Below are 10,854 nucleotides of genomic sequence, written 5' to 3'. Positions count from 1 at the left end.
AGAAAGTTACTTCTTCCCCTTTTAACCTGTGATTTTTATCCTGGTAGCTGCAGTAAGTCATTGAGATAAAATTGCAGGGTAGTGGGCAATCCTGACTCATTTTAAAACGGCTCTACCTTCACGTGGGTGTATTCCAGGACAAGAACTCTCTTTCAGTATGCCTAGACTAGGGTAAAATTTGTTTTTTTAAAGATATTAGCTAACAAGGTTTGACTACCATGATCTGAAACCTTGCATAGACAGGACAAGTCAAATCCTAAAAAGTGTTTAAAAGTGTTTGCTAAGTCATTCTAAAAATACAACATTTATACTTGTCTAGACAATGACAGAATACTCCTTACAATGGCATGCCTACTGCAACAGCCAAGGAGTATAATAGCATAGGAAAGGATCAGTAAGAATTTTCTCTACATAGATCTTCAAAGCAATGGCACAGATTGAAGTGCAGGGAAACCGTGAAGGGCCTGTCTAGACAACAAGGGGGAAAAGGATCCTTTTTTCAGTAGATTTAGTAGATTTTCAGTAGATTTAGTTCAGCCAAAAGCTAGACCAACTAAGGGTATACTGATATAATCTTCCAACTTTTAGCAGGTCATATTCTAGGCTCCTGGCTGACTGCAACTAAGCCTGCTAAAATCATGTTAAAAGTGTTGAGGTCTATGTGTCTGTCAGATGGGATTTTTAGTCCTTAAATAAGCTTGATTGAATTTGGTCTCCTAGAAATGACTCCTTCCCTAAGGCCAATGAGATGGCAGATGATTTTTCATGCCCATTCAGTCTTTTAACCCAAATCATTTGCCTAAACTGTACCAACAAATGCAAAGTTCAGTTTGTCTTTAGCGTAAGTATTTCTAGCTGACTGTGAGCACCGATTCCTTTCTTACAGGCCACCACAGCAATTAGTTTTGACTTTGACTTTGTTTTCACCAAAATGCACTCAGACAAAACCCTTGATCAAATCTGCTCCTTTAAACAGCCACTTGAATGTGTCTAGCTCACATGCTTGCACACATACCCACTCTAGCAATTGACTTATAAAAGTCAGCAGATAAATTCTTAGTCATTAATACATATCCTTACACTGGTTTGCTCCTATCCAGCTTACTGGAGAGTGAAAAAATCAGAACATCTCTTTCCCGGAATTGTAATAGTATCTGTGACATCTTGAACAATACTTTCAAGAAAGAAAGAAAAAAATAATAAAAATTAAAAAGTCATTACAGCAATTCTAAAACAAGCATAAGAACAGCCTCTCAGACTGTTTAATATCAGGCTCTATTTTGCTATGTAAAAAAAAAAAACCCACAACAACAACAAATCAAACAGCAACAAAACCAAATAAGCAAAGCAAAAAAACCAACAAACCCAAACAAACCTATTAGTTCTGTTTATTATTAAGGCTTAATGGCATAGGCGGGTATCAATCTGATAGGGGAAAATATCTACCTCTCAATTAGTCACATTAGAGATTAAGTCTTTATAACATGGGTGGGTATCTAACATTCAGGGGAAAATTCACAAGTCACCAACTCAATTGAAAGACTCCACCAAATAATAATTTGCTGGTATAACTCGAAGTGACCAAGGTAACACAGCCTGGATGTGCTTGAGACTCCCGGGGTTTAGTAGCCATTTGTCAATAGCTCTCAAACAATGGAGCTGTGAAACGGAGCCACTTAAGTTAACATGATAAGGCTTTTACATGATTGTGTAAAGTTTTTTTGGCCTTGACATGCACCATCTGAAATATTTTAGAAATACACATTGATTTCCTGTTTCGGATAAATAGGAATAAGCAAACCTCCTGTGCTCAGGAGCTCTGGAGCCAGTCCATGATTCAGAATAAGACAGAGACTCTACCAGCAAAGGCTTTTTGGTAAGCAGTTGTCACCCAAACACCTGGACAAAGTCCCTACTAAGCCCAAACAACTGCTAAACGTTAATGGGAAGTTGATCTGATTCAGATCAGCATGCTCTGACCTGCTGTTCATGCATCTTTCAGGTTTACAGCTCTGTCTTGAAACTTTCTCATGTGCTAAAATAATGTCTTCAAAAACTAACATTTTTTATATATACATACGTAGCTAAAAGACAATAATACCCGTGCACAGATCTTATTGTCTGTCCCTTTTCTTATTTTTTTTTGTCTTCTGAGGCGACATTAAATAGCAGATATCTTCCAGGCCTAATACCATTTCTTGTCGTCCACTAAACTGAGTGGATGGATAAAACTCCTTTTATCAGATATGACCAGAGGAAGGTCCTTTTCAGCGAAAGCAAACAATTAGCAGCCATGAGTTATTATTTCCTATTATTGTGCAACAGAAGAGGCTCTGGACATTTCAGTGTGAAGGATTAAAGTGACCTGCATTGCAAATATCGCGTATCCGCCTTCCTCCTCTCCGCGCCCCCGCGGCAGCACTGGCGGCGGGCGCGAACTCGCAGCCCCACGCGTGTCCCGGCCGCGGGAGCGGGCTCGGCCTGCCCCGCCCGGGGGCGGCTCCCGCCGCTGCCCCTGACCGGCCCTGCGGGACCGGCCCCGCCCGGCCGGCACTGCCCGCGCATCCCGCGCTGTGCCCGCCGCGGGCCCGGGGACCGCGCTGCGCAGGAGTCAAAGTACACAGCGGCTCGGTCGATAGCCTATTAGGCTAGAAACAGTTCTGCATATCAAAGGCCGACGAACCTAATGACTAAAAATATAAGTACCTGACCCGGAGGATTAATCACACACTGTCAAGCTGAAATTGGTGCAATTCTTCCAATCATTAACGTTTTGCTTACAAAAATGTGCTTTTCTGTTTGTTTTTCTGCTAAATGATAACCATTTTCAAGTTGAATCGGCTGATAAAAAAGTCGAAAACAAGACGGGAGTTGTGCTGGAAAGGTCATACGTGCCAGTTCGGCATGGAATAGCCAACGGGCAAACAAACAGGACAGAGCAGGGTGGCACGGAAGGGGCTCGAAGGTTTTCCCGAACGGTGTAAAGTGCTTTGGCTGTTTTTCCTCCTGCCAAGGAGCAAAGACTGCCCGTGGAGGGACACTCGTCTGCCCCACAGTGGACATCCCCACGTCGGTCTCCCCCGCTGTGAAAACGAGCTGGGGGAATTAGGGACAGCTGCTGGGGGGCTACTTCTGACTGGCAGCTCGGCCGGACCTGCCGGTGTGTTTTGCCTCCGTAAGCCCCCTCCCCGGGTGGGCGGATGAGTAAGGGCATATTGACTGCCCAGCCCGGGTTACAGCGCTGTTTGTCACCTGTCGCGACATCCTGGAAATCCACATCCCTGGCCAGGCGGCTGCAGACAGCGCATCTGAGCTCCCCACCTGCAGGGAGCCGCCAAATCCCTGCCACGGTAGGGAAAGCGCCGGGGTTTGTCGAGCCCGGCTTCCCTGGACCCCGTTACCTCGCCCGGGACGCGATCCCAAGTAGTGCCTCGGGCAGAGCCCCCGCCCCGCCCACCGCATCGGGCCTGGCTGGCTCCCGGCTTGTCCCGGCCGGGAACGGCGGCATCAGCCCTCCTGGAAATGCGGTTTGCCCAGCGCCCACTCTGACGGGCCGCCGGCGGCTGCCCACCCGCCACGGCCGCTCTGTCCCACGCGTGTTCCCATCCCCACGCCAAAGCACAGCCATCACACGAAGTTGCGGTGAAGAGGTAAGGCCGGTATCGTGCTCCTTGATATCGGTCGGGACGGAGAGACCGAGAAAGAAAAACAGACCCGTACAGTCGGGACGCATCTTCCCGAGCGTTCCCTGCTCTGCTTCCGGCCCTCCCACCCCCATCACCCTCCCCCCCGCAGCTCCCGGGACTCACGGTAGGCTATTCCCGTCCCCGTCGGGACCCGCGTTGAGAGCCTCGACGGAAACCCGAGCGAGAGAAAAGCCGAAGGACGGAGAAGCGATCTCCTCCCCAGCAGGGAGCTGTCTGCGCCCGCCAGCGATTCCTCGCGTGGCGCGCACCGCGCTGGGCTCGATCCGGGCGCAAAGGCGGAGAGGAGCCCCAGGGACGCCCTGGAGCGTCTCCAGGCTCCCTTTTTCACGGGCAGCGTTAAACCAGGGCCCGGTGCCCGCGTCCCCGGAGCCGGCATGCGAGCGGCAGGCGTTCGGCCCTGCCGCGGCCCCGACCGGAGCAGCTCGGGGGGCAGCCGGAGCCTGTGCACGGCGTGCACGGGCAGGGGGACAGAACCTCCCGATCGCTTCGTCTTTTCGGGCCCCGTTCATGAACGCGGTTTTAAAATAAACCAAAGCTAAAGCCCCACTGTAGTGGGTTGAACTTATTCAGAAAACTCAGCTGATATTTCTCAAAGCATTAACTCGATTAGAAGCGACATTTCAGCTGCTATAAGGGCCATCCTCCCTCACCAGAACAATAGTCACTTGTTGCTATCGAAAAACATTTTTTGTCCCTAAAAGCCTCCGTGACACTTGGCCGGATTAAGTAAGTCCCTGTTCCCTGGGTGCTCACTGCGGCACCTGGAGGGGCTGAATACCCACGCGGGTGCCCACCGAGGATGCCCGCTCCTGGGAGCAATTCTCGTACCCCGGGGTCCGTGCTCCTTCCCCAGTTCAACGTAATTTCGGAGAAAGGCCGATGAATAACCACTGTTGACTCAGGTGGGTCAGCGTCTGCCCCGGCTGCGGTCGATGCCCGGCCCTGAGCAGGCTCTGCCGGCCCCGCTCCTCCTCCAGCCCGCACCCCCTCTCCGGCCCCCCGAGGTCGGGACGACTCGGGGGTAAACACCCATGCTTCCAGCCTGGGCTTGCCAGCCAGGTTTTCCTCCTCCTGCCACAGAGCCTGTTCCCGTGTGGGCATGGGCAAAACTGAAACGTGGGGTGAAAAACAGCAAAAAAATATAGCAGTGAGATCACATGAGACTCCTGCAACCAAGGGCACCCAGAAAGCTGTGGGGTGGCTGGTGACTGGCACAGTGAGGGAAAAGCCCGCTTACAACACATCTGGGGCACTGCTGGTAGAGGAGAGGTTTGGGTTTTCTCCTGCCAGTAACTGGATGGCCAGAGTGGTGAGTGGTGCAGAATTTAGGTTTATTTCACAGATATGTCCATCAAAAATTAAATACCAGGTTTTGCCTTTTTTTTTTAACACTGAACAAATATGTACAAAATATGAACAATGTGAGGTATAAAACCACAAGACTTTTAAACAAAACTACTATGTACAGAAGCAGATAGGCATTATCTTCCCACACCTGTGTGCCTCACTTATGCCCCACAGCTGATGCCAGTTTCTCTCCTGCAGTAGGGCCCTATCGCTCCTTGCATTTTCTCTTCAAATATGAAATCCATAAAAAACAGTGCTAGAGATTTTAAAGGAGGAAAGTAATTTTTTTTCTGCAAATGGAACCATCCAAACTGTGAGGCAAGGTTCTCAAAAATCTGAGAAGGCACATTTCATCTCACACACGAGGAAAAAGGAATCTGTCCAACAACTCTACCTGACAAATGGAGGGATGCCTCAGTAGAGAGCACCACGGCACATAAAAGGGTGCAAGCATAAGGCACTTCTTGGGATGGTCAAATCCCTCCCTATTTCACAGAACATATTTTTCTGCTTAAAAAGGGCATTTAAATTAATCTATTTAAAGTACGTTTGTTTACACATATAAAGGGCTTAGTCCTGCAATCCATACTCACTTCCACACTAGCTAGAGTTTTGCCTGATCACTGACAGCAGCTGATTCAGACCCTCTCCACCACCGTGAGCAAGGACAGGGTGCAGAATTATATTCCAGTTAGAACATTGATTATTGTACAAACATATCTTACAAATAATTAAATACAAACCATGGTCCTTTAACCAAATTAGAGATGCCAAAACTGAACTGTTTGCAGAAAATACATCTTTCTTTCTCTGCTTATTATAAAATGAGTCTATTTGGTGATGCTTTTTTTCTTTCAGTGTAACGGTGAAAGTTTTCTCCTGCAGCACAATATTCTTTCAAACCAGCCCCTGGTAAAGTGCAAGCCGAGTTAGGGTCCGCTCTCTGCATGGGGCTGTTAGTGGGCAGCATTGTAATAGCCTTTATCGCCTTCAATGTCCACTTCTTGATCAGAGTCATCAGAGACATCTGACTCCAGGTCCTCCTGTGAGGCTGGTGAGGGGGTGTACTGTGAGCCATCCAGAGAGACCTCCTTACCCTTCTGCTCAGGGCTCTGGCAGCTCTCCGGCCTTTGGTCACTGTGACTGTCAGCACCTTCTACTTCTTCTTTTTTGGTGGCCTGGGGGTTCTCCTGCAATGAAAGAATCCTGCTTGGTACAGAACTACAGGCCAGAGTCAGGAGGCCTGGGAATTCCAGCTGTGCTGTGTGGGAAAACCACCTTGGGTTTCTTGCAGAAAGAGGCAGGTGTCCCGCTACCTCCCCGGGCCTCCTGCCTATAAACCTGCCTGAGTGGGACAGGGCTGGGCAAGGGCTCTGATTGCACTCCCTCACAGCCACAGGGGCTGCTGCCGTGAATAAGGCTCCTTGGCGATGGTTATCGCAGTCACTTCAAAAGAGTCAGGAGCTGCTGGAGCCCAGGAACCTCTGAACTTTTGTCTTTAGCAAAGCAAATGTTTATTATGAGTCTACAAACACCGACACACAGCTTCCTCCTGCCCTGATCTTTCTTTAATTACACCCGACAGCAAGAGGAGGGAGGCTGAATCCATCAGTGGCCCAAAAGCAAATGGAAAAAAATTACTAATTAAGCTAAAGCTCAACATTAAAACACTCACCACTAAAACCAAACCGAACCCAAACCCTGTTTGTGAAGGCAAGAGTACCCTGTATTGGCACCTGTCTGGAGAGCCCAGTCCCCTAAGGGGACATTAAATGCTACTCTAAAGAGAAAGCAGGCAGAGACACGTACCCAGGATATAACCATCCGGGCTTGGAGAAATGGATGTGACTGAATGAAAAGGAGGAAATGACTTAAAATGGCCGAGATCCCAAGCGAGGTCTCCAGACACTGTGGCATGGGTTGGGCCCTAGCCAGCCTCTTGCCAGAATAATAGGACTTTATTAAAAAATCAACTGAAGATTGAGTTAAACTCAGGTGAAGGTCACAGAACAGATTCATCTAGAGCATGGTACTGTGATTAGTTTTCTTTTGTTTTTACTTTTATATTAAAGGCCAATTTGCCAGTAAAACATGTGTGTCCATGTCAGACTTGCTGAAGCCAGACTCAGGCCAAAATGTTGGAATTTTTCAAAAATATTTGAGCCAAGGGACCTCAGTTTTGCTGAGCCAGGCAGGATTGGGCCCTAAGTGCCATAAAACCCCCAAATAATTATCTGCTTGAGTATGATTTCTAAGGGAAGGGAAACTGCTTTAACCTCTTAGCTTCACACACTGTAACTCCTTATGAACGGAAAGTAAAAGCTACTCAGTTTTCCATGTGGCTCCTCAAAACTAAAAAGGTGTTTGTACCTGCCTTCTCCCAACATTAGTAAAATACATCGACTTGTGTTTATTAAGAGGGGGCATTTTAAAACACCAATATCGTTCTCCAAAAAAACCGCCTAAATAATTTACTGACAATTACTTATCTTCTCCACGTTAATTGGCTAAACAACATATGGGTTTACAAAACAATTAGCGTGGAGTTTTAATAGGTGGTGTGTGAAAGACGGGCATAATTGATATAGGAACTACATTAGAAGCTTTTAACATTAGTGCTGCCTGAACGAGCCCTCATGGATTCCAGCATGACTATTTGTCTTTTTAATCAAGGTGAAGAGGTTAAACAGCCTTTCAGATGACTTCTGCATACAACCTGGAATAGGCGAGCACGGCGTAAGATAAGACAATTAAAATACTTATTTCTATAGAAACAGAAACGTCCACGAACCTGCTTTAGACGCCTCCATTTGGCTCTGCGATTCTGAAACCACGTTTTCACCTGAGCAACGACAACAAGAAAAGGCGCGGGGTAGTCTTGGAGCCGGTGAGTGCCTGGAGCCCTACCCAAGCCACAAGCAAAAAGCAAGAGCCTGCCAAGCACCCCCTCCCTGCCGACCCCGAGCCGGCCAGATTCCCGGGAGCGATGCACCAACAGCAGCCGCACGGCGGGCCCGGAGCGGCCGGAAAGGGGGTGCGGTTCCCCGGGGTGGGGGCACGGCCTCACCTGCCTCTCGCTGAGCTGCAGCATCTTGGCCAGGCGCTTCCTCTCCGGCGGAGAGAGGTATTTCTGAGTCTCGAACTTCTTTTCCAACTCAATGGTCTGGTCGTTGGAGAAGCGGACCTGCCCCCCCTTCCTCTTGTGCAGCGGCCGCTGGATGAAGGGGCTCCACAGCAGCGGCTTCCCTACAAAGAGAGGGACAGCGCCGAGGGTCACTGGCCGGCCGCGGACACGCGTGGCTGGGAAGCCCCGGCCCTGCCCGGGCCCAGGCCTGGAAGCGGGCCGGGTCCAGGGCTCGCTAATTTCCTTCGCCTGATTTTTATTTCCCCCAGTTCCTACTCTGATCTTTCCCCTCTCTGATTTTTCCCCTTCGCCAAGCAGGCAGACCAGTTAAAGTCACTCTACGGGCTTTGGCAACATTTCCGTCAATGTGTTTCCTGTTGGTCTATCTCGCAAAGAAAAGAGACCAAAAAAAAAAAAAAAAAAAAAAAGACCTTTGCTTCCTTCTGCTCTTTCACTGCGATGCCCTAAAGAAACTGTCTCCCTTTCTCTGAGCCAGTGCCCGGGTACCTGCGCAGAGTGGGGACATCGCGGGGCTGGGCAGGGGTGATGCGCCAACACGAGGGCACTGGGCTTCTAGGAAGAAGTGCCCCCATGTCCCCCACCCCCGGCTGGGGGCTTGCCCGCCAGAGGCCGCGGTGTGCCCGCCAGGCTGAACGCCGGGCCGGGGCCGCTTGAGGGGCGAGGCGGTGCAGGCAGCGACACGCCGGGGAACCTGCCCCACTGCGGAGCCGCGGCCGCGTCCCGGGGCAGGAGGCTCTAGCCAGTGCTACTGAGTCACGCTGTTTGTCTTTCTGCCTGCACCCTTTGCAATTTGCTGCATTGTTTTTCTAGATTTTGCTTGCGTCAGGCTTTAGTAATTCTGGTGCAAAACAGACTCAAAAAATAGGAAGCAACTGGTTATTTTAGCTGTCATAAAGTCACATCCCACACAGAGGAAATGAACAATATCAGAAAAACGGATCCCGGCTATCAGAAGTCGAGTGTTTCCTGAATTTGTCTGTATTGAGGATGTCGATAAAGTAATCAGCAATGTGCACGACTCCCGGGGAAGAGCCTGCTTCAGGCGGCCAGGAAAACACTTAACAGCTTCTGAAACCAGATTTACTCCTATCGAGAGCTCAAGGTTTCCTGTATGAACGGAAAGGGTCAGCCTCTTTCACTGCACAAATGTGGTGAGTCAGGTCCAGTTTTGCAATCACTAAGAACAAGTGCTGCAGCCCGGGCACGGGGCTCGGCCCCCGCAGCGGGGTCGCTTCCCCCGGCCAAGGGCGCGAAGTGGTCGCCGGGGCCCCCGACCCGACCCGGCTCGGCCCGGCCCGAGCCGACCCGCGGAGGAACCTCAGGGGCCCCAGCGAGAGGAGCCGGCCTCCCGACTGTTTTTCAAGTCATCCGCAGGAAAAGACTGAGATCTGCCATGCGATCTCCAAGCACAATTAAAACTCCCCACCAAAACCACACGCGACATTACTAAGGACACTCTCAGAGTCACTTGGTTTGAAGGAAAACAAATCTGAGTCACCGCGGCCGCGCACTGTGGTCTCGCTGCCAGACCTGGAGCGCGGCACGTCTTTAATTTACTGTAAATCAGACGGGGGCCGGAGGGAGCCGGGGGAACACAGAGAGGCAGCGGGGCGGGCGGGAAAGGGGACCACTTTCAGGCACTTCCCATTTACCCCTGCTCCGACGGCGGGATGGAGACGGGACGCGAGCTGCGCGGCAGCCGGGGAGGGCGGAGGGGAGGCACATGGCTTACCCAGGGGGTCCTGCCGGATCAGGGCGTGCGCGTAGTCGCCGACGGCGCGGGGGAAGGAGTAGAGGGGCCCGGCGTAGGCGCCGGTGCCATAGGTGGCGGCGAGGTGGTGGGAGAAGGCCGGGTGGACGGGGGTCGGCTCGTAGATGGGGGTCCGGTACGGGGACACCAGGCTGGTGAAGGAGGAGTTGGGCGACGGCAGCGTTGGCGGCGGCGGGGCGGGCAGGGAGTGGGGGGCCGGGGCAGCGGCGGGGCCGCGGCCCAGGATGTCCTCGATGTAGAAGGGCGTGGGGTGCGCGGGCTGGAGCAGCGGCGTGGGCGCGTACAGCGGGACGCCGACGCCCAGGGCCGCCGGCGCCGCGCCCGGTGGCTGGTACTGCATGGCGCGGTCGCCGCCCGCGCACCCCCGCGCCCCCGGCCGCCCCTGCGGAAAGCCGGCCCCGACCGCGGCGGCTGGGTGCTGGCACCGCCGCCGCGGGTTTCTCTGGGCTCGGGTTACCCTTCGATAGGTTTCTATTGGCGCGGGGCGGAGCCCGCGTGGTCTCTGTCCCCTTCCTGCCACGGCGCCGTCTGGCCAATGAGCCCGACCAGGGAAGGGGGAAACCACCCCCCGCCGGCAAACACTCCCCCCGCCTCTCCGAGCGAACTCCCCGCGGCGCCAATCAACCACCGCCGCAGCCCGGGGGAGCCCGGGGCAGCGGGGCGCGATCCGCCACCCGCCGGACCCCGACGGCGCAGGGGCCCGGCGCCTCCCGCAGCGGTTCCCGCTCCTCTGCCCGCGCACGACACAGCGTCACCCGGTTCTCGGGCTTCCCCATGGGGGTGGGCGCTGACCCCTGCAGCGTGGCCCTGGCGCGGACCGAGGGAGGAAGCAAAAAGGGGATGGGCACCTCCCACCCGGCCCGGGGAGCTCTCCTTTGGAAAGG

General features: G+C 52.3%; 1 protein-coding gene across 1 annotated transcript; it reads right to left on the bottom strand.

The window, feature by feature from the left end:
* Positions 1 to 5,017: 5,017 nt before the first annotated feature.
* HHEX (hematopoietically expressed homeobox) lies at positions 5,018 to 10,399 on the bottom strand. The gene is made up of 4 exons (XM_032115601.1): positions 9,932 to 10,399; positions 8,122 to 8,300; positions 7,846 to 7,896; positions 5,018 to 6,244 (listed from the first exon to the last, which is right to left on the bottom strand). The coding sequence occupies exons 1-4, from the start codon at positions 10,308 to 10,310 to the stop codon at positions 6,011 to 6,013; spliced, it is 843 nt and encodes a 280-aa protein (XP_031971492.1). The 5' UTR covers positions 10,311 to 10,399; the 3' UTR covers positions 5,018 to 6,010.
* Between the last annotated feature and the right edge of the window lie 455 nt (positions 10,400 to 10,854).

The sequence above is a fragment of the Corvus moneduloides genome, chromosome 8 (genome assembly GCF_009650955.1).
Source record: "Corvus moneduloides isolate bCorMon1 chromosome 8, bCorMon1.pri, whole genome shotgun sequence".
Lineage (NCBI taxonomy): Eukaryota > Metazoa > Chordata > Aves > Passeriformes > Corvidae > Corvus > Corvus moneduloides.
The sequence above is the reverse complement of the archived record's forward strand: the minus strand, read 5'-3'. Positions and strand labels throughout refer to the sequence as shown.